The 24,027-nt window shown below is 36.8% G+C and overlaps 1 protein-coding gene across 1 annotated transcript in view; it reads right to left on the bottom strand.

The window, feature by feature from the left end:
• Nucleotides 1–24,027, bottom strand: part of LOC145243368 (Fanconi anemia group D2 protein-like) — a 212,310-nt gene that overhangs the window by 22,413 nt on the left and 165,870 nt on the right. Inside the window, exons 34-37 of the mRNA XM_080106191.1 lie at nt 18,433–18,560; nt 7,987–8,086; nt 5,707–5,826; nt 696–792 (exon numbers count right to left, since the gene is read on the bottom strand). Coding sequence (XP_079962317.1) covers nt 696–792; nt 5,707–5,826; nt 7,987–8,086; nt 18,433–18,560 — 445 coding nt within the window. The remainder of the gene's footprint in view (nt 1–695; nt 793–5,706; nt 5,827–7,986; nt 8,087–18,432; nt 18,561–24,027) is intronic.

The raw sequence follows: 24,027 nt of genomic DNA, 5'->3' as shown, positions 1-24,027 counted from the left end.
AAAAAAAAAAAAAAAAAAAAAATCATGGCCTCGTCTGTCACCTATTGGTAAAAAGTAATAAATTTGTTTTCCAGAAATAAAAAAAAATACCTAGTCAATTTTTATGAATTTTGGAATATACAATCTTCATTCCATGACAAGTAGATACAATATAAAAGTTTTTAAGCTTTGTTTATCGCTATATGTGCACAATCTGAATACACATCGACATCTTTCCATTCTATTTGTAGTTCAACAAAACCAATAGCAAAATAAGGGGAAATAACTCAGTTGTGTACTTTCATTTTCATTGATTTCCTTACTCATTTCTGCTTCAGACTTATTCATCCTCAGGTAAGAATGGAAGTTTACCTTCATTAGATGATCATCGTTATAGTTTTGACTTCAAGAAAATCACTGTTTTTTACAGAAATTGCTCTAGACAAGACATGAAGCTACTTGATTTAAGGAGCTAAAAAAAATTAGAATGCTACTTCAAGATTAACAACTAGTGAACAATAAGTGCTAAATGGATAGATTCCGACCTGGAAAACAGCAATACTTCGCCCTTTGTCAGAAACATTGCTCATTGAATGTGAGAACTAAAGGACAAAATAAGGGAAGCGAGAGTTACAAATTAATCACTTGCTCCATTCCTTTCTGATATATTTAAAAAAAAAATTAAAAAATTAAAAAAATAAACAAAGCAAACTCACTTCGTATGATTCACCCTTTTTGTTGCCTGAAGAAATTTTTTTTGCAACAGCCACAAGCTCAGCAAACACCTCACGATAGAACATTGGGTAAGAAGCGCTGTTGGTAAAAAAATAAAAAGAATAAAATGATGTGATTATTATGTTAAAAAATTTCTTAGATGAGGATCGATAATTTGTATCTGTTAGAAATTTTGTATGCAGAAGTAGACTTGAGGGTATTTATTTGCTCCCCCACCGAGTAAATTAGGCACAAGGCCAATTTTTAATGTGAGGAGTGAAGGGAGAGGGAAGGGAAAAAGGGGACCAGCTCCCGAGAGGTGGGAAATGGGAGCTGGTTAAAGGTCAGGTATGTGGGGTTGCACCCACATTTGGTCTTTGCTCGCAGTATCTGTCGGAACAGATACTACACTTTGATCTTGTCACCCGAGCCCCGGAGGGCACGCAGGCCTGTAGACTGGAAATTTTCTTCATCGGATGAAGGAAAACTTGACGATCTCATTCTACAAGCTTCCATACAAAAATATGTTGTACAATGATATCTCAACTATGAGGGAGGTTCCAAAAGTAATGCCTCCTATTTTTTTTATTCCACCCAAATGAATCAGAGAGGATTGCAAATTGCATTGTTATGATGGCTGAACTCATGCATTCATGACCTGAAAGTTTCATCTTTCTGTTGTAGATATTAATGGCATGAGACTCTAAGATAGCCCCCCCCCCTGTTGTGAACATGCATCAGAAACAGAGATGCGTCATTGAATTCCTCCATGCAAAAAAAATTGAGCTGATTGAATTCACCAGCACCTATTGAACGTTTATACAGTTGATGCCAGGACAGGCAGGAAATGGGTTCGTCGATTTCAGAGTAGCAACAGAGATGCGACTGAGAAAGCACGCTCACACTTTTACAACCGAGGCATCAAAAGAGGCTGATGAAAGAGCATTAAGAATTATGTAGAAAAATAAATTCTTGGGCACAAAAGGTCACTCATTTTAATTGTACCACTTCCGTTTTTATAGCTCTTCAATATTTTACCTTTTTAGTTAAAAAAAAAAAAATAAGAGGCCTTACTTTTGGAATGATCCTCATAATATGGCTACATCGCTCGCTATCAGTAACATGAAATGTTCCAAAGTGTGTTCCACATGTCAATGGTCCAAAGCTATGAGGTGCCTTCAATACATTTCCAGACATTTTTTGTACAGGCATTTAAAATTGTTGTAGACTCTTGAAAATTCAGTATGTTATTGCTATACATCTTATGAGATGACTGACTAATTTTTATGATTTTCATTTTCAAATGAACAGCTACAGCAGGAATTGGAATACACTCTATTAAAACCTGACTGTCACAGCTGCTGAATTTCAAAAATGTAATCTGGACGTGAAGACACTTTAGAAGAACGATATGCAATAAAATTCTGTTTTAAACTTGGAAAAAATGCCACAGAAACGTATGGAATGCTTCAGACTGCTTTGGACCATCTTTCTTGAATCTGGCATCGGTTTTTGAATGGCATAAAAGATTCAAGGAAGGCAGAGAGTCTGTGAGGGATGATGAGAGGTGTGAGAGGAGTAAGGAAGTCAGAACACCAAAGTTGATTGGCCAAATAAAGAATTTCATGGATAAGGACCATATAGAGACAATAAGTGCACAGTTTGATGCCAGTGTAGGAACTGTACATACAGTTATTTGTGAGAAACTGAAGATGTGGAAGATTTGTGCGAGTGCACCAGTCTAAAACTCTATCCTTGTCACAGACCATTTGACCAAGATGGACATTAAGACAGTTCCTTACCCTCCCTATAGTCCAGACCTTGCTCCATGTGATTTTTGGTTATTCCCTCAAGGAAAACCTTAGAGGCTTCTATTATGAGACAACTGAGGAAATGAAAGATGCTGTGACAAGGGATCATTGGCACGTTCACACAAGACAATTTCCATAGGGCCTTCCAGAAGTTGTTAGAATGATACAACAGGTGCATTGCATCCGAAGGAGATTACTTCGAAGGGGACTAATGTTTTATGTGTGTGCTATCAAGTTTAGAAACTTATTGAGGGCACCTCGTACGTGGTAGGTTGCTTAAGACATGAAGGAGATCAGTTGATGGCAAGCTTATGCTGATGGGCAGCACAAGTGAAATGACAACAGACAAGAAAAGTTGGAAATCGTTCACAAAACATCTAACCTCAGCATGATACAAGAAGACGAAAAATGAAAATAATAAAATAATATTTCCAAACAGAAAAGGTAGTTTTTTGTTGTTCCATCAGTCATGACTGGAAGCCTCAAGTAATTTGTAATTGTATTCTTCGTATTGTCTGTACTGAGGACTGAATATTCAACCTTTAGAAGAAATGTTATCCATCACACCAAGCTTCCATTCTCAGCATGGGTGACATTAAGAATACAATTACAAATTACTAAAGGCTTCTACTCAGTCATGGCGCTGACAGAATGAGAACAAGTCACCCCATAGTAGACTTGAAATTCTACACAGATTCTCAAGCTCGATAAGATACATTTGAAGGTCAGAAGTTACATCAGACAAAGGCTTTCTTTTTTTTTTTTTTTTTACAAAGGCATCACCACATTATCAAGGCCCAGAGGCCACTCAAGGATAAGGGTTAAAGAGTGTACAGTAGAAATCGGTCAATATAGCAATCATTAGTAATTAAAACTTGGCAAATTTGACAACCTACATGGAACGGCTCATCAAGAACTTATTTACTTTAGACTTGAACACAACCATATTGTAGTCAGCCGGAAAGCAGGAAAACGGAAGACAATTCCACAGGCGTGCAGTTCTAAGAAAGAAGCTTTGTTCATGGAATCTACGTTTAGGTTTAGGCACAGATAAAGAGTGGGGGAAATTATTGATAGTGTTTACAGCTAGACGAGTGTTTCTTGTGAAAGTTTTGCGAGGGGGACCATAGATTGAAGCTCTGTTGAACACTTTCCATGAAAATAACGATACATCAGAGACAAACTCGCAACATCTCTTCTGTGAGATAGAGGTTGCAAGGAGGAGAAAAGGACATCTCCTACGAGGCTACGAAGTCTATTTTGAACTCTATCAAGGCAGGACAAGTCCTTTCTAGCAGCTCCTACCCAGATGTGGTAACAGTATTCCATCCTTGGACGTACCTGGCTCTTATATAGATAGAGAATAGCATCAGCAGTGAGATATCTACCGGATCGATAGAAAGATCCCACCATTTTTCCAGCGGCCTTGGCAACAGATTTGATATACGTGTTCCATTTAAGATCAGGAGTAATGGTCAAGCCCAGAAGCTTGTCAAAACTTGAGGCCTCCTGAAGACGAGAGCCATTCAATTGATGACAAATGTGGATTAGAATGTTGATGATGTAAAGAGAGAAGCTTGGTTTTAGATGCATTAAAAGTAACCAGCCACTCCTTTCCCCATTGTACTATGTGCTCAAGATCAGAGGAGAGAGAATTGGAGAGAACTTGGTCGTTTACTGTCTTAGATGTACTACCATAAATGGTAGTGTCGTCAGCATAAATGTCTACAAATGATGTAAGGATATGATTTGGATAAGCTTCATGTTTTGATAAGCTTCTGGGGTTGACCTTTACTCCTGACCTGAAATGGAACACGTATATAAAATCCACTGCCAAAGTCACTGGAAAAATGGTGGGATCCTTCTACCGCTCCAGTAGATATCTCACTCCTGATGTAATTCTCTACCTATATAAAAGCCAGGTACGGCCAACGATGGAGTACTGTTGCCACATCTGGACAGGAGCTGCTAGAAGCAGCTTATCCTACCTTGAAAGAGTTCAAAATAGACTTCATAGCTTAGTGGGGAATGCCCTTTTCTCTTCCCTGCAACCTCTTTCCCACAGAAGAGACGTTGCAACCCTGGCAAATGCTCAGCTGAGCTTCAATCTATGGTCCCCCCTTGCCAGACTTTTACGAAAAACACTCGTCTGGCCAAAACCACTATCAATAATTTCTCACACGCCTTGTCTGTGCCTAGACCTAAATGTAGATTCCACGAACAAAGCTTCTTTCTTAGAACTGCACGCCTGTAGAACTCTCTTCCGATTGCCTGCTTTCCAGCTGACTACAATCTGACTGTCTTCAAGTCCAGCATAAACAAGTTCTTGATGAACCATCCCCCTAAGTAATCCAATTTACAGAATTCCCACTACTTATGTTTACTACACTATAATCACATTAACTAATGTATACACATTAACCCTTATCCTCGAGTGACCTCTAGACCTTGATAAGTGATGATTCCTATGTAAAAAAAAAAACATTGTGAAAATAACATCCAAAACAAGAACAGAGTCTAAATAATCTTAATCATGCAAGTTAATGTTAATCTCATGAATATCAATGTAACAGAGCCGTTGATATATGCAAATGACTAACCAGCTGCGCGAAGTAACATCACAACAGAGACAAAAGGACACGTGATCAGAGGACGATGTTCAGCAAAGTAATCTATAAATATAAAAGCGAAAATGAAAAAGTGTATGTGTGTGTGTTCGCTTTTCCGCGATGTTCGCAAAAGGCTTCTTTCGGAAAAGCGCTCGCTTGCTTCGCAACTTCTTAAAACTGTTTATATCATCCATAAATTGTAAAATCTCAGAGTTCCCCATGGACCTCGCCTGTCTATTTAATTTTATTCACTTTCAAACCTTAATTATTCCACATTTCCCGCATCGGCATGCGTTACATTCGCTTTTCGGTATAAACAAAAGCGAAACTCGACTCTAATCACAGGCCCAGAGCCAGTTTGTTCAATGTCGAGCGCGGGTTTTTCAAAACAGACAATTGACCTCATTAAAAACTGTCCCGCACAAAATCGCCGTCATGTCAATCAAAAACGAGCACCTGTTTGTTTGCTTTTTCACACTTTACTGCGCGTCGTAAAAGCTTCCTTTTTTTTTTTTCACACACACCGAAAAACACCCGGGCAACGCCGGGTACCCCGAGCTAGTGGCATAATAAAACAGAAAACTATCACTTACACGGTTAGAGTTGGATACATTTCCGATATTTTACGATTTGAATCCAACATCTCAGGAAGAGCTTCGTTTGTTAGTTTTCCAATGGCATCCAGTGGATTATTAGAGTAAGTGATAAAATACCTGCCATAAAAGAAGAGAAAATATCAGATTATAAAGAAATACAGTTCGAAAAGATGTATATGTTCTATTATTTATATGAATCAAGGTGAAAATGGAACAGGCAACGAAATATTCCATACTAGAGAATCCAGATTATAAGTAGAGGTTTACTTAATGACATCGGTTGTCACAAATCCACTACAATTTAGGGGGGATTATTCAGGGAAAAACTCTAACTACACTCATAGTAAAGGGCAAATTCAGGGAGAACACATTTGGTACTGAAGCATAAGGGACTGCTGTGATAAGGGTCAGATTTATAAGAGAGCAACCTTAATGGGGAGGTGGGCAGCAAATTGTTAGTTCATATTACATTTAAATTTCTGCATGTTGGTATAGCTGGAGAAGTCGAGAGGGAATTTTAAAGGCAAGCAGTTTGAGGAAAGGCGCTATTAGAATAGAAAAATCTTTTGAAGACATTTGCAGTAAAGGGATGGGATCTTGCTGCTAGTTGGGTGGGTCTAGGGTATTTTCATTGAGAGTGTACAAGTGCAGTAAGTTCGTTGGAACACATTCTGTGAAAGTACTTGTAAAACAACCACAAAGATGTGACAATGCAACTATATGTAATGCGTTGTCGGACACTTTCTAATTCATTTGATCAAAATAATTCTGTTATCTGCATAACATGTTAAATGGGCATTAAATTGAAGATGATGAAAATGATGAGGAGAAGGTAGAGGGGTGCTAATGAGAAAGGAGACAATCATCTTGGAGAGGTAACTAGCATTCAGTAAACAAAAACAATCATCTTTCGCAAAAGATAATCTAGGCAGCTAAAATAATCCATCAAATAACAAAACAATTTTAAGTTAAGAAAACCTCATCTCCACAAACACCGAACAAAGTTAGTCCTGTATATTGCTAAAGCAGTTTACGAAAAGGAAACAAGTTAATTAACTAGCTAAAAATGAATTGAGTCCTAGAAATTGCCAAAGCAGTTTGTGAAAAATCTATATATCTATAAAAGTGAAAGTGTCTGTGTGTGTGTCTGTGTACATTTCTCTACGCAATAACTTTGTCAATTTTAAGTCTACAGACTCGAAATTTGATATACAAGGTACTGAGATTTGGGAAAATCGATGTGATCGGTTTTCGGCCAGAAATTTGGCGATTAAGGGGTCAAAGTTAAACGATTTGACCTTTGAGAACTCTACCAAACTCCTCCGACAATTTTGGGTCTAAACACTTGAAATTTTAGATATAGGTTCCTTGGACATGGACCTAACTTAATAACTTGATTTGAGCCCAAAATAATAAATGCTAAGGGGTCATAATAGGGGTCAAAGTTAAAAAAATTTACCATATTTTTTTTTTTTTTTTTTTTTTGCTCAAAACACTCGGGCAACGCCGGGCTGAAATGCTAGTATATTCTAAAGAACAAACTGAAAAATAATTTAGCGATCATAATTATTAACAGTTTAAATGATAATCGTAAAATGAATACACATTACTTGAACAACGATAATCAGTTAATCAATTAAAAAAAAAAAATAATTAACAAATTAAAAATGAAACAATATTAAATTAGTTCTGGATATTTTTTTGTATTTATTTTTATTTTTGAGGGAGAAACATACATGGTTTGATTATACAAATGCAGAAATAAGCTATTTAGGTTTCTAACTTGATTGTTCATTCGAAATTATTAGACAATTAAATTTTTTTTTTTTTACACAATATCAGCAAATAAAATTAAGTAAACAAAATAGAATTACAACTTTGCCATCCATTAAATATTAAAAATTATTAATTTTTTTTTTAATTATTACAATGTGCGTGAGGGGGGCGGGGAATAGTATACTTCTTTTATGCAGACTTGGGACAGTTTAACAATGGGGGGAGGGGAGTAAGTTAAATTGACTAATAATTGTGAAATAAAATATGAATGAATTTGTTGAAACCGTGAAAATAAACACTTTTTTGTAAACTGCTTTGACAATTTCCGGGAATAATTTCATTCAGCTTGTGAAGACGATTTTTTTTTGTTTTTTTTTACTTAAAATTGTTTCATTGTTCGATGGATTATTTTAGTGCTCTAAATAATCTTTCTCATTAGCTCTGGGATTTAGGCGTGACTGATCATAAAAGAAAAAAAATGTAAATAAATCACAAACTCACTTTAAAAGGATTTGAACCTGCTTGCTAAACTTGGCTCCTTTCTCCGGCTGCCCAGCACTATTAAGCCAAGTTCTTTGCAGAAACATTTCAGCCAATTCCGCTGTAAACAAAACCAAAGACAAAAATAAAAACATGTATTAAAAGGTGCAGATTGGCACAAAATCGTTTTGTTTTTGTTTTTTTTTTGTTTGTTGAGTGCATCTAAATCAATAATTGATCCCACATAAAATTGAAAATTGATTTAGAAATATTACTATAAATACAGTATTTGTATTGTACGGCACAATCACATTGACACACCGGTTCTCGCCAAACCACCAAAATTAAGCAACGTTGAACCTGGCCAAGATGGGTGACTATTTGGGAAGGCTAGGCGCTGTATGTACCTTCTGGGAAGGTTGGGCGTGGGGCCAACACCTCACTCAGTAAAAAAAACTCCTCGCTACAAAAGTATCTACAAAGTTATAGAAGGCCTCTGCCCCTCCAGGGGCTCAAGGCTATGGATGGATGGAATATTTCTATACAAGCAATACCATTGGTTCATTGCACATTGGACTATTATTTTACTTCCTGAATGCTACTTCATAGATTTTACTTAGCAAATTCTAAAAAGGTTGAACATTTTCTGTTTTATTTAGCTCTCTAACTACTTATTTTTTTTTTTTTATATACATATAAAACTTTCACAAGAAACACTCGTCTAGCTGTACACACTATCAATAATTTCCCCCACTCTTTATCTGTGCCTAAACCTAAACGTAGATTCCATGAACAAAGCTTCTTTCTTAGAACTGCACGCCTGTGGAATTGTCTTCCGTTTTCCTGCTTTCCGGCTGACTACAATATGGTTGTGTTCAAGTCTAACGTAAATAAGTTCTTGATGAGCCGTTCTATATAAGTTACCAAATTTTCATTACTAATGATTACTATATTGTCCAATGTCTACTGTACACTCATTAACCCTTATCCTTGAGTGGCCTCTTGGCCTTGATAAGTGGTGATGCCTATGTAAAAAAAAAAAAAAAAAAAAAACATTTTTGTTTTCCTCTACTTTTCTTTCCATTTTCTTTCACTACTCCCTTTCATTTGTCCTCATTTTCTTAACTACTTCTTTAACATTTTCCTAATGCTACATACTTATGGCCTTTTTCTATCTCTTTTCTAAGCAACTGTCCTTAAGCCAGTTTCTTTTTGTGAATGTATATTCCTGGCTTTTCTCCTCTTCTGATGAGAAGCATTTAGCTTTGAAACGCCATGACCTAAAGAGGTTCTTTTTTTTTTTCCTTTTCCTTATTGATTTGATAATTGTTATATTCCTAAATACTTAGGAAATAAAGACAAACGTGAGTTACACCGAGTGGTATGTGTAATGGGGTTTATTTATAATACAGAAACGTAAGGCTGCTCGCCTAAGGTAAATAGAAGTACATAGTAACAAGTATGGGGAAGAAAGTCTGATAATCAACACGTAAGACTATCCGTCTTACTGCGACTGCTTGTCTGCCGCTGTCTGCCGCTGTCTGCCAAACAGTCCAATATATATATACAGTTTGTAACCGGTGTATAGCCAGTTATGTTCCTTCACAACACCTCCCCCTGAAGCTGAAATCTTCCTGATTTTAGCTTAAATACCTCTTCCTTTTAGGGTCAGGGCTTAATCTCCTGGTAACTTTTCTCTTTCTTGCGCTTTTCCTTCTGGTCAGCGTTACCCGGGGTAAAGGTTTCTGTCCAGCCCGTATGGTCGGTTCAGGCGAAATATTCATTGTTTGCGGTACACACGCTGGTTTTGGTATATCAAAAATATCGCACAATGTTTCCATTGGTGTCTCTTCCACATTTGGAGACAGTCTGGGACGTATTTGATTTCTGTGTCTTTTGCAGACAAAACTTAATCCTTGGATGGTATAGACCGTGCTCCCAATCCTTTTTTTGATAATACCTTCAACCCACTGATTTCGTCCATTTTGAAAATTTTTGAAATATACATTTTCACCTGGGGAGAAGCACTTGGTATTAAGGTTTTCTTTTTTGAAAACTTTCTTTTTCTCTGGTAGCAGCCTATCGAAGACAGATCTTATCTTTCTTGCAAACATTAGCTCAGCCGGGGAAGAATTGACATTATTATTAGGATTTGGTGTCACCCTGTAAATTGCTAAAAATGTTTGAATACATTGTTCGTCTGTGTCCGTAGTAAGATTTTTCTTAAGTGCCCTTTTAAACGTATCTACAAATTTTTCGGCCAACCCATTCGATCGTGGATGGTACACAGGTGTTGTCATATGTAGAATATTTAGTGAGTCACAGAATTCTTTGAATTCATGAGCAGTAAATGCTGTTCCATTATCGCTCACTAAGGTTTTTGGCACTCCAAAACGGCTAAAAATTTCATTAAGCGCACTCACAGTGTTTTTTGCTGTTGGATGTCTAAACTTAAATATTTCTGGCCATTTTGAAAAAGAATCTACAATAATCAAGTAAAAATAACCATTTATAGGTCCCGCATAATCAATATGCAGACGTGACCAGGGTAGGTCCGTCTTTGGCCATGGCGTCGTTTTTACTGGAGGATCTCGAGCTGCTAATTGACATCCTCTGCATGTCTTGACACATTTTTCAACTTCCTTGTCCATACCAGGCCAGTACACATATCCTCTCATAAGGGATTTCATTCTCGAAATGCCCGGATGACCTGTATGAAATTCCTTCAGAATTTTCCTCTGTAACGTTAGTGGAATTACGATCCTCTCACCATACATGAGCACATCTTCACAGATGGAAAAAGGCGTTGTTTGATCTACCTTTTTATTTTTTTTTATCCATCCCAATTGATTTTTCATTTTCTTAATGAAAATGTCATTTACTGCCTCTTTTTTTTATTTTTTCGAAAGTTACCGGAAGTTCACGTATCATATTACACATTGAACTTGTACATTCACTTTCGTCTTTAAGCGCAGCAATTACCGTTTCTTCGAAACTTTCGCTTCTTTTAGGGATCAACCGTGATAATGCATCTGCGTGTCCTAACTTTTTTGAGGATACATGTTCCATCTTAAACTGATAGTTTAAGAGGGTTACAGCCCATCGCTGTAATCGATTCGCAGTATGTGTGGGAATGCCTTTCTTTGATCCAAATATGGTAAGTAGGGGTTTATGGTCGGTTTGCAAAATAAAAGATCGTCCATGGAGAAATCGATTGTACTTTGTAATTCCAAATATTATCGACAGCGCCTCTTTTTCAATTTGGCTGTAATTTTTCTCCGCTGCAACCAACGTTCTTGAAGCATGGGCGATAGCTTTTGTCCTACCATCCTCATACTTGTGAAGTAATACAGCGCCAACACCGTAATCACTGGCGTCCGTTGCTAGTATTAGTTCCTTTTCTGGATTGAAATGTGCCAATGCTAAGTCTGACAGTAGACATCTTTTGATATTTTGGAAAGCAGATTCACATTCCTTATTCCAGTTCCATTTAACACCCTTTTTCAGTAACTCGTTAAGAGGAGCTCTTAAATTATGTATGTTAGGGATGTAAATTGCATAGTATTGAACTAATCCCAAAAACGATTTTAATTTTGTCACTGAATCTGGAGCAGGCATCTTTTCAATTGCTTCAGTCCTTTGTGGATCCGGTCTTCGACCCTCTTTGTCGATTATTTGACCTAGATATTTAATTTTTTTCATAAAAAAATCGCATTTTTCTGGGCTCAATTTAAAACCAAATTCCTGTATTCTTTTGAATACTTCTTTTACATGCTTCTTATGATCTTGCAAATTTTCACTTTTAATTAGGATATCGTCAAGGTAGGCCATTGAAAATTCCAACCCTGCCAGCATCGTGTCCATAATTTGCTGGAAAATAGCAGGAGCAACCTTTAATCCAAAAGGAAGCCTCTTTAGCTTAAAAATGCCCTTATGAGTATTTATGCCTAAGTATTTGGAGCATTCATCGCTGATCTTAATTTGCAAGTAAGCATCTGAGAGGTCTATCTTAGAAAAAATTTTTCCTCCGTTAAGCTTAGAGAACAGATCTTCTGCGGACGGAAGGGGATAATTATGGTCCAATAGACAGTCATTTAAACCCGTTGAAAAATCTCCACAGACCCTTATTCTGTTATTTTTTTTCTTTACATACACGGTTGGACTTGCCCAATCTGTGTGGTTAACTTTTTCAATGACTTCCAGTTGTTGAAGTCTATCCAACTCTTTTTCGATTGCGTCCATCGCTGAAAAAGGCACATTCCTTTTAGGTTTGAATACTGGAGTGGCATTTTTCTTTAATTCAAATTTTGCCTCTGTCTTAATACAGAGTCCTAGTCCTTCGGCAAAAACATTGGGAAATTCAGTTTTCAAATCCTTCAGGAAGTCTTCCCTTTGGTTTGCTTTTTCTGCAGTTAAAACGTTACAAAACGAATTTATGGGTTTCTCCCATAAATTAAACAGGACAATCCAATCTACCCCAAACAGGCATGTATTCTTTCCTGGTACGACGTACACTTTGGATTTATGAGTCTGGTTAGCGAATGTCACTTTGCATTTTAATTCTCCCTTGAACTCTAATCTTTTGCCGCACACACTTCTCGCCGTCTTTCTGGTTTTCGTTAATTCAGGTCGACCTATCCTTTTCCATATATCTTCATTTATAATACTAATATCTGCACCGCTATCCAGAAGCAATGTAACCAGATGTCCATTTATCCGAACATCAACATATTTCCGTCTTTCGCAGCTTTTTTCTTTATTCATGCGAAGCGTATTTACATTATCGGTCCCTTGTCTTTTCTTCTGGGCACAGTATGTTCCCTTGTGACCTCTGAGACCACATTCATAACATATTTTGTTCCTAAACCAGCAGGTCTTATTGTTGTGTCTTAAACTACCACAACATTTACACTTTAGCTTTGGGTCTTTGTATCCTTTAAGGATCCTGTGTTCTTGGAACCTGGACTTTCTTGTGGTCCCTTAAAAATATTTTTCTCTTCAATGCGAGTGTTGTCTTTCTTTATGTTAATCAGACGTTGACACTCTTCAGTGACTTTTTGCAATGTTATGTTAGGATCCGCCTCCATAATTGTTAGGATCCGTGAACGTATATCTTTGTCCCTTGGTGCTGTGAGACCTTGTACAAAGATTAAACATTTAAATTGGTCTGCGGAAATTTCATTCAATTTAAATGATTCGCATAAACAGTTCACAGTGCAAGCATATTCTAGATAGTCTTCAGCTTCTGCCTTCTGAATGTTCAAACATTTGTATCTAGAGTGAAATAGGCTATCCCTTTTATCAAATATTTTCGACAAGGTACTAATTGTTTCCTCGAACGAAACCTCCTCCGGTTTTTTTGGTAGAATTAGATTTGCATACTTGGTGTTTTCATCAGTACCCAGTTTTTGTAGTAGCAGGGTAACTTTTTCCTCATCGGTCCAGTCTAAACATCTTTTCGTAAAAATTGTTTCGTATCTTCTGTAGTATGCAGGGAAAGTAACACCAGTATCCGGGGAGTAACGAAATTCCGTTAGTGAATTTGAAATACCCTCGGCAGAAAAATTAGTCTTCTTCCCGGTCGACGTTAGAATTAGCTTTTCTAAATTCTTTTGCTGTGTCGACATTTGTCGTTGTAGTATGTTTGTTTGTTCTTGTTGTGCCTCTAAAGTTTTTTGTGTTCTTTCTTGTTGTTGTTGCAGCTGTTGCTGTAGCTGTTGTTGTTGAATTTGTTGTTGTTGTTGTTGTTGCGCTAAAAATTGTTGAGTCATTTTTGTCTGTTCCTGGATGCTAAGGGCTAGAGCCTTAGTTAACTCTGCTAATTGTTCCATGTTAGCTTCTAGTACAAAAATGTCTTTTCGAATTCTACACAATAATTCCAAAGAAAAATCGTAAATTTACGTATATCGTAAATTAGTAGCAATATGCAGACACAACACGTTTCAACAAAGTTCATCCATAGTAATTCAACAGGCTTTGTAAAATAATTCTTTTTTTTTTTTTTTTTTTTTTTTTTCAACAACGTAAGTTCATACACAAAATATTTCTTACTTCCCACGACAAATAGTTCCAATTATTTATATAAAGGCAATAACAAACAATTAATTTTCCAAAAAAAAAAATATATGGCTGCCGTTCCCACGTGGCATAAAATGGTACAATAGTCGTTGAATTTATATTTTTTCTTTCGAAACTCGTAATCCTTTAGTGTAGTTTCGAATTCAACTTGCGACCATTTTTTTTTTTTTTTTTTTTTTTTTACTTGTCAAAATAAATATAAATTCCACTTTACCTTGAACATGTTTCTATAATTTCTTGTTAGTTCTTTACGAAGAAAAATCCGTACTTTTCGCTACTTTAGGTAGGAAAAATTTTTAAATTCATTGACGCACGTGGTCAAAAATCCTTGTGTAGTTTGTTTTTTTCGTAAAACAAAAAATCCTTGCATTGTACACAGTCCTTGGTACGGTAATTTATCTCTGTTAAGAGAAAGAACATCCTTTCGTCGCCATTGTTATATTCCTAAATACTTAGGAAATAAAGACAAACGTGAGTTACACCGAGTGGTATGTGTAATGGGGTTTATTTATAATACAGAAACGTAAGGCTGCTCGCCTAAGGTAAATAGAAGTACATAGTAACAAGTATGGGGAAGAAAGTCTGATAATCAACACGTAAGACTATCCGTCTTACTGCGACTGCTTGTCTGCCGCTGTCTGCCAAACAGTCCAATATATATATACAGTTTGTAACCGGTGTATAGCCAGTTATGTTCCTTCACAACAATAATATAATAAAGTTTTATTTAACTTTAAATTCTCCTATTTTATTTTTTTATAAATACAATATTGTTTTAAATCCAATATTTCTATAAATACAATATATCTATAAACATACCGTATATTTCAGCACATAAGGTGACTGTTAGATAAGACGAGGTACAAAATTGGAGCAAATTTGAATAAATTTATCATATATCGGTTGTATAACATGACTGCTAAATCACCAAACCATGTTTGTTTAGCCTAGGCTACAGGTTGCAACACCCGGTATCTTTATGAAATATTAGTTTTTAAAGATGATTTGTTTAACTTTAAGGATCGTCTTATACACCAAAATATATGATAAATAGCACATTAAATAATAATTTCACAAACCAAACTAGAATGAATGATCAGGATTTATGAAAATATGCCAATTAAACTAATGTTTTAGATTTTCCATTAGAAATACAAGAAGTGTTCAATAAGCAATGCCCTTGACTCACATCTACTTGTCCGATCTAGTTGAAATTTTGTATGTGCAATAATTTATATCTCCATAGGTTATATCAAAAATTACAGCTCTGAAATAATAGTGATTTCTGATTTACAGGTGTTTGAACGGAGTCAGGTATAAAATGGAGCTTGAAAGAACATACGACACAGGAGACTTTTTTTGATGAAACCAAAGAAACATATGACCTTGTAAAACGATGCCATCGTAAATTTAAACACGCCCAGAAATCTGTGGAAACAGCTCCCAAACGTTGTCACTCCCCTTTCTGCCATTGATGAGGCATCTATCAGCTAAGTTGAGGCTGTCATTTTGGAAGATCAACACATGACTATTCGACAAATAGCCCAAGGAATTAAGCTTAGTACCGTATGTGTGGAAACTATCATTCATGACTATTTGCACATGTATAAGATGGATTCCAAGATTACAGACACGTTTCCAGAAATGAGTACTCGAGGATAAATTTGGAGATGTGCCAAGAAGATGAGTTGTCACTACTCAATCTTGGTCCCAGGAGACTGGAAGTATGATCTGGCCAGGAGAGGGCTGTACCCTTGCATTTTATGGAGGTGGTGAGTCCAATTGCATTCACTGCATTGATTGGGTTTTGGTCTCGGGATCATAGTAATAGACCCAGGTTTCAGTCTATGTAATCAGTCTTTTGAAAAATTTGACTCATCTTCTTGGCACATCTCTGAATTCATCTTCAAGCACTAGACACATTCTTGCTTCTGGAAATGTGTTAGCAACATGGGAATCCATCTCTCAGATGTCTAATGCATATGGTAATGAATGATATTGTAATCTTGACTTCTTGGACCATTTGGCAAATATGTCATGTGTCGAGATTCCAAAATGACAGCTTTATCTTGACTGACAAATGCCTCATCAATGGAAGAAGGGAGTGGGAACCAGATCTGGGAGCTGTTTTCTACAGATTTCTGACCATGTTTAAATTCAAGAATGCATCATTTTACATCATACGATGTGGAATTATTACAATCTTCTTTTTAGTATGTCTTAGAACTGTTTATATACCCCCCAGATCATAATATGTACGATTTGCGAACGGGCATCGCAAATTTATTTACATCGACTTTTACAAATTCTTGCTATTTCGGCTCCCCTCCTGTGTGTTCGACTTTTTCGTATAAAAGCGAAACTAAACCTGAAGCGAAGGCAGTGTTCCCGGCTCTTGTGCCAGGAACGTCCAGAAAACAACAAGGTTTGATCAATGCGGGTGAAACTCCTTACATCAGACAATTGCTATTCAATTGAACCCTCCCCTTTTTATAGGGAGCTGGTCCCCCCCCCCAACATCTTGGAAAAACAAACAACCAAAGTTGGGGAACAACTGCCTCGCAGTAAAAGTTAACTACGGGATTTCTATTTGACCTTATTAAATTCACGCACCTGTCAATTTGTGGGAACAAACCAAAAAAAAACTGCTTAGCAGTAAAAGTTAACTGCGGGATTTCTATGGTGACGTTTGATCTCATTTTTTAATCCTTAAATAAATTCAAATATTTTTCTGTTACTCTTCCTTGCTGACGCAGTGGTAAAATGTCAGGTTTTTTTTTCACTTTCTTTTTTTCCACCTTGCTCCTGGTTCGATCCTACCTACTTACCAAAACATTTTTTTTTGTTATCCTCTTCCCCCCCCCCAACACAGACACCTACAAACATCTGGGCAACGCCGGGTACCCCTCCTAGTCTATATATATAAAAAGCAAAATGGGTGCAAGCATTTGTGTATATCCGCGAAAGGCTTTTTGCATTGGACTTCTCGTGTCGGTTAGATTCCACGAATCGGAAGTCCTGAGGCGAAGTTTGAAAATAAAATCGGCCAGCCAGAATGAGTTAGTGAAAGATGTTTGAATTTATTTAAGTAAGAACAAAATTGACAGGTGCGCGCCCGGAAGTCGTCGAGCGTTACGACGACGTCAATGACCAGGTTTGTTTGTTATAAGCGAAGTAAAAAAAGAAAACAACGTTAACACTTAAGCGGGGGAAAAAAAAACACAAAAAAAACTAACGTAAGGCACATGAACGATGAAAACAGAAAAACGAACATGTGAAAAATGGCTTAAATAAGCCTGTTTCAATATTAAAATTTAAAAAATCGGTGGGTACCCGAGTGTTTTTGGTGGTGTGGTCGGGGGTGGATAAGCGAAGTAAAAAAAAAAAAAGAAAAACGAACGTTACGTGAAAAATGGCTTAAATAACACTGGTTCAATATTTAAATTTAAAAAATCAAAAAAAAAAAAAAAAAGACATCTCACACCACGATTCGAACCCAAAACGTTTAGATAATGAACCAACGCGCTAATCAACTGACCTAACGCGATGTACATAAAATTTGTTCAGTTTTTCAACTATTTAAAGTAAATCAGGTCATGACGTCATCTGGCGCATGCGTAGAACCGGTCGAGAGGGCCGTTTTTGTTGACCCCCCTTCCCTGTCGAAAATTGTCGATTTCGGGGTGAAAAAAATGAACATTTTTGGCCAATTTTTCGATATTTTTGGAGCGAAGGATGGAGCTTCAATATGATACAGAGTTTGTGAATTTTTGTTGTGTCTGTCGAAAGTTTTTAGCAGACAAACATACACACATACATACATACATACATACATACATTTTCGCTTTTATATATATAGATAAAGCAAAACTATTGGAATGCAACCGCCTGGTCTCCAAGCCGGGTAGTATCTGTTCTGTAATTGGTCCTTGGTCAATGCAAGAGAAACCCTTCATACTGAGACAATTACTATTTATTTTGATACTGCCAGAGTGCCCCCTTTTGGGGGGGAGTTGCTTTTCCTCCCACATTACAAATGGCCTTCGTGGGAGGTTTAAAAGCAGCGCCATTTCTGCAAGTCATCTTTTTGATTGACTACGTTTAATTTGAACAGTTTACACTTCTGGTTGTGTCATGGAGTAGGGGTAAAACGTCAGATTTTCTTTCACTTTCTTTCCTGCCTTCGCGTCACGGGTTCGAGCTTGCCTGCCTACTACCACTTTTTTTTTTTTTTTTTTTTTGCTCAACACAAATCTCCAAACACCCAGGCAAAGTCGGGCACCCATGCAAAATTTCAGCTAAATCAATTAAATCTTGAACACCTCTCATATATAATAAGGACACAACAATTGGAATTAATAAAATAATTCTGAATTGAAACACTCATACCTGGTTTATGCTCCTGTCCACTGCTCATTCTTTTCTCTGTTAATGTCACAAGCAATTCTGTCAGCTTGACGGCAGTTTGGAGATTTGGGACGGTATTTCCAAAATTGTACATGTAATTCATTGTTAGGCTAAACAGAGAATGAAAAGAAAGAAAAACATTCATTGAAGTAATGATTCCAAACTAGTGACATGGTTCGGTTGTGTTATGGCATATCAACCCTTTTCATATTATTCAATGCCGAATCCAGTAATTTAGGAAAAAAAGGTTTTATGCTTCAAGTTCTTTATATCTTTTATTCGTAAAGTTTGGATTGGTTTTGTTTTATGGCATATCAATAAAGTTGTTTATATCTTCAAATGTTTATTTATAGAGTTTAGTTTGGTTATTTTGTAGAGGAAAATTATTGTTTTCCCTTTTTTTATTTTGCAGAACATGATTAAGTTGTGCAAGAAGAAAACGGGGAAAAAAATGATAACATCAATGTTTGATGCATTTTAAGTCAGGAATCCGGTATCTTCAGACAGCCAGATCTGATAGCACCATCCCAAACAAGTTGGACGACAAGAAAAAGCATATACAATATGAATTAAAGAAGCAAAAAATAAATAATACAAATAAAAAAGAGAAAATATAAAAATCAAAAATATTATATATATATAAAAAGCAGTAAATATATGTATATGTATGCTTAAGAAATAAACTATTAAACTATTGGTCACATAACACTGAAATTAACAGGAAATAGTAATCATACATCAAAGATGGTTTTGTTTATCTGGATGAACAACGCGTACAGAAATATGTCGGAAAACTGAAATGTAAAAAGTTCATTTCAATTTCATTAGTTTTATGCGTGTGCAGATTCAATCATAGCTAGAATTATTATAATTTAAAATCTTTCTTATCTGTTGGGTTAGCTCAAACACTAGGAAGACATGGTACTGGAGCGCTAAATATTTTGGTTTCAATTCTAGCTGATGGCATCTAAATCAATTTTTTTTTTACTTTCGAAATCAGTACTAATATATATATATATATATATATATAAATGTTTAGAGGTACAGAATTTATATATGGTTTTAAATAAAATGGTAGGCGGCAGTTTCTCGAGAGCTCTTTCGGCTATCATCTCTTCAGGAGCAAATCGATAGCAATCTAAATAATATTGTGGCGAAAATAAAGAGTTCTATAGGGGAACTTATTTAATGTGCCAACGTACGGGGGCATTAATTAAATTTATTTACGTTTAAAAAACGATTAAAAATGTTGGCACAACGAGGGAGAAAGAAAAAAAAAAAAAAAAAAAAAAAAAAAAAAAAAAAAAAAAAAAGCGGGAGAAAAAATTCAAAGTTCCCCAAAGAGAAACAATGCGTTAGATGTTTCTTTTTGCCGGCACAAAGAAGGTTGACGCACCGCAATAGAGACAGCCTCCAAAATCTTTAAATGATTTTTGGAGTCCGCTCTATGTAGCACCTCGAACCAATCTATTTTATATCTATCGGCACAGCATGGGTTGTCAACCAAATGCTGGCCAATAGCAGAGTCCAAGGCTGCAGAAGGAGGGAGACCTCCAAACCCCATCCTCCCTTGTCTGATCTTCGATGGAACATGCTGGTTTATACGAGTCAAAAGGTGCAAGGATGTTCGCCCAACATAACCAGCATCGCACTGGCATTTAAACTGATATACAATATTACTATTTTGAATGTAAGGCAAACTATCCTTGCGGAAAGACGGAAAAGCAGATCTCGTAGTATATACCACACGCAAGGTCACCGAATTGAAGCAATCGTAAATACTTCTTCGAATCTTTTTTGAAATTATATTACTCCCCTCCCCTATCCACGGTAATTTCAAATAAACCGGGCATTTCAAGGGTCCAAACTTTTTAGGGGATTTAAAATCCGCAACCTTTTTGAAAATACAATCATCAATAAGGTCAACAGGATAACCATTATTGATGAATATTTCCCTGATCTTATCGAGTTCGACATCCAATCTGTTAGGCGAACAAATCATGAGGGCTCTATGTACCAAAGTATTAATTAAACCGACCTTACGTGATTTAGGTACAAAAGACAACCAGTTCACATATAGTCCAGTAAATGTCGGCTTTCTATAAATTGTAGTGAGAAAGCCCCCCCTTGAGCGTTCGACAAGAACGTCCAAGAAAGGAAGCGAATTGTCCTTCTCACTTTCCATAGTGAACTTGAGAGCCCCATGTAAAGAATTCAGCCTATTAAAAAATGTCGACGCATCACTTTGCGAAGGAAAAATAGCAAAAGTGTCGTCAACATATCTGAAATATGCAGTGGGTTTAGATGTAGAATGAAACATAACGGATTCATAATACCCGACGAAAATATCCGCTAAAGTTGGGGCCAACGGACTCCCCATTGAAACCCCGTCAACCTGACAGTACATAATATCACAAAAACTAAATTCCACGGATTTCGTACACATTAAAATGAGTTCAATAAGAATCTCTTTAGAAAACCGTGGAGCAGTCAGGTGACCATCATATAAAGCGTCGGTACATATGCGTATAGTCTCATCCAACGGTATGTTGGTGAAAAGACTAGAGACATCAAATGAACACATGAAAGACGTCTCTGCATTAGAATCCAACCCACGTACACAATCAACGAACCGAAAGGAATCTGGGATACAATGCGTGGTGTATAGCTCACGCACAGGTTGCAGAATTTCTACAAGCCACTGAGCCAAAGAATGTTGTGCTGAACCAACCATTGATAAAATGGGTCTCAGTGGAACACCTTGCTTGTGGATTTTAGGGAGACCATACATTCTGGGACGCTGTGACCCAGAGGGCCTGATCCTGTCATAGACATCCTTGCAAAACACCTTCTTTTTAAATAATGCAAGTAAACGTCTCTGCATTTTAGCCTCGTTCTTGCAAGTATTATCCGTCACCTCGACAGCGCCGAGTTTACGGAATTTCGAACTATCATTGAGAATCACTGCCATTTTCTCAACGTAGTCGGATTTATCCAAAATCACCACTCCTGCACCTTTGTCTGGTTTACACATATAAATATCGGTGTTAGATTTTAACGCTTTCATCGTTTTAAATTGCGTTATATTCCAGACAAAGTCGCTATGATCAACAGGAATGTTACTATATCGGTGAGCTAAGGCAACTAAATTGGATTTCATCCCAACAATTTTTTCTGGGGAATTAGGCACATTATGTCTAAGTTGAGAGAACAAAACTTCAAAGGCAGAAAGTGTTCTCTCTTTATTTAAACTCGTGGGGGGAATACAAAAATCTAAGCCCCTAGACAAAACTTTATTTTCAATTTCTGTAAGGACCATTTTTGAAAAATTGAAAATATGTTTGCTTCCATTAGTGGGTTCACACCCATATCTTCTGCGAACCAGAAGAGCAAGGTGTTTACTATTATCTTTGGAAGCATTTTGCCTAGCAAACTGATCACCGATAGTTTGGACCCTTGAAATGCCCGGTTTATTTGAAATTACCGTGGATAGGGGAGGGGAGTAATATAATTTCAAAAAAGATTCGAAGAAGTATTTACGATTGCTTCAATTCGGTGACCTTGCGTGTGGTATATACTACGAGATCTGCTTTTCCGTCTTTCCGCAAGGATAGTTTGCCTTACATTCAAAATAGTAATATTGTATATCAGTTTAAATGCCAGTGCGATGCTGGTTATGTTGGGCGAACATCCTTGCACCTTTTGACTCGTATAAACCAGCATGTTCCATCGAAGATCAGACAAGGGAGGATGGGGTTTGGAGGTCTCCCTCCTTCTGCAGCCTTGGACTCTGCTATTGGCCAGCATTTGGTTGACAACCCATGCTGTGCCGATAGATATAAAATAGATTGGTTCGAGGTGCTACATAGAGCGGACTCCAAAAATCATTTAAAGATTTTGGAGGCGGTCTCTATTGCGGTGCGTCAACCTTCTTTGTGCCGGCAAAAAGAAACATCTAACGCATTGTTTCTCTTTGGGGAACTTTGAATTTTTTCTCCCGCTTTTTTTTTTTTTTTTTTTTTTTTTTTTTTTTTTTTTTTTTCTTTCTCCCTCGTTGTGCCAACATTTTTAATCGTTTTTTAAACGTAAATAAATTTAATTAATGCCCCCGTACGTTGGCACATCAAATAAGTTCCCCTATAGAACTCTTTATTTTCGCCACAATATTATTTAGATTGCTATCGATTTGCTCCTGAAGAGATGATAGCCGAAAGAGCTCTCGAGAAACTGCCGCCTACCATTTTATTTAAAACCATATATAAATTCTGTACCTCTAAACATTTATTTAAATATTTACGGAAGAGGTATACACACCAACAAATAGAATTGTGTAATAATATTGTAAGATTAAGGAGTAGAATTAGATCTACCAATCTCTCCTTAGCTTTTTTGCGTTCCTGTCTGCAACAAGATGTAGCCCCAGCTTACATTAGTAAACGTATTGCTGCATCTAAAGTGAAGCCAAGTTTGTCTATGGAGCGTGCGTTTATACGTGACGATATGAATAAGTTGATGGAGAACCTTGAGACGTACATTAGTAATCGTCATCAACTTTGGTCCGTAGTTAAGGGGTTCCTGTCCTTTTGTGATTTTTTCCGTTTTTGCAAATATTTATCTATCGGTGATCAGTTTGCTAGGCAAAATGCTTCCAAAGATAATAGTAAACACCTTGCTCTTCTGGTTCGCAGAAGATATGGGTGTGAACCCACTAATGGAAGCAAACATATTTTCAATTTTTCAAAAATGGTCCTTACAGAAATTGAAAATAAAGTTTTGTCTAGGGGCTTAGATTTTTGTATTCCCCCCACGAGTTTAAATAAAGAGAGAACACTTTCTGCCTTTGAAGTTTTGTTCTCTCAACTTAGACATAATGTGCCTAATTCCCCAGAAAAAAAAAAAGAAAAAATTGTTGGGATGAAATCCAATTTAGTTGCCTTAGCTCACCGATATAGTAACATTCCTGTTGATCATAGCGACTTTGTCTGGAATATAACGCAATTTAAAACGATGAAAGCGTTAAAATCTAACACCGATATTTATATGTGTAAACCAGACAAAGGTGCAGGAGTGGTGATTTTGGATAAATCCGACTACGTTGAGAAAATGGCAGTGATTCTCAATGATAGTTCGAAATTCCGTAAACTCGGCGCTGTCGAGGTGACGGATAATACTTGCAAGAACGAGGCTAAAATGCAGAGACGTTTACTTGCATTATTTAAAAAGAAGGTGTTTTGCAAGGATGTCTATGACAGGATCAGGCCCTCTGGGTCACAGCGTCCCAGAATGTATGGTCTCCCTAAAATCCACAAGCAAGGTGTTCCACTGAGACCCATTTTATCAATGGTTGGTTCAGCACAACATTCTTTGGCTCAGTGGCTTGTAGAAATTCTGCAACCTGTGCGTGAGCTATACACCACGCATTGTATCCCAGATTCCTTTCGGTTCGTTGATTGTGTACGTGGGTTGGATTCTAATGCAGAGACGTCTTTCATGTGTTCATTTGATGTCTCTAGTCTTTTCACCAACATACCGTTGGATGAGACTATACGCATATGTACCGACGCTTTATATGATGGT

This window comes from Euprymna scolopes, chromosome 22, assembly GCF_053919585.1.
Source record: "Euprymna scolopes isolate OS-2025 chromosome 22, ASM5391958v1, whole genome shotgun sequence".
NCBI classification, from domain to species: domain Eukaryota; kingdom Metazoa; phylum Mollusca; class Cephalopoda; order Sepiida; family Sepiolidae; genus Euprymna; species Euprymna scolopes.
Note: the sequence above shows the minus strand (reverse complement) of the source record. Positions and strands in the feature narration are given on the sequence as shown.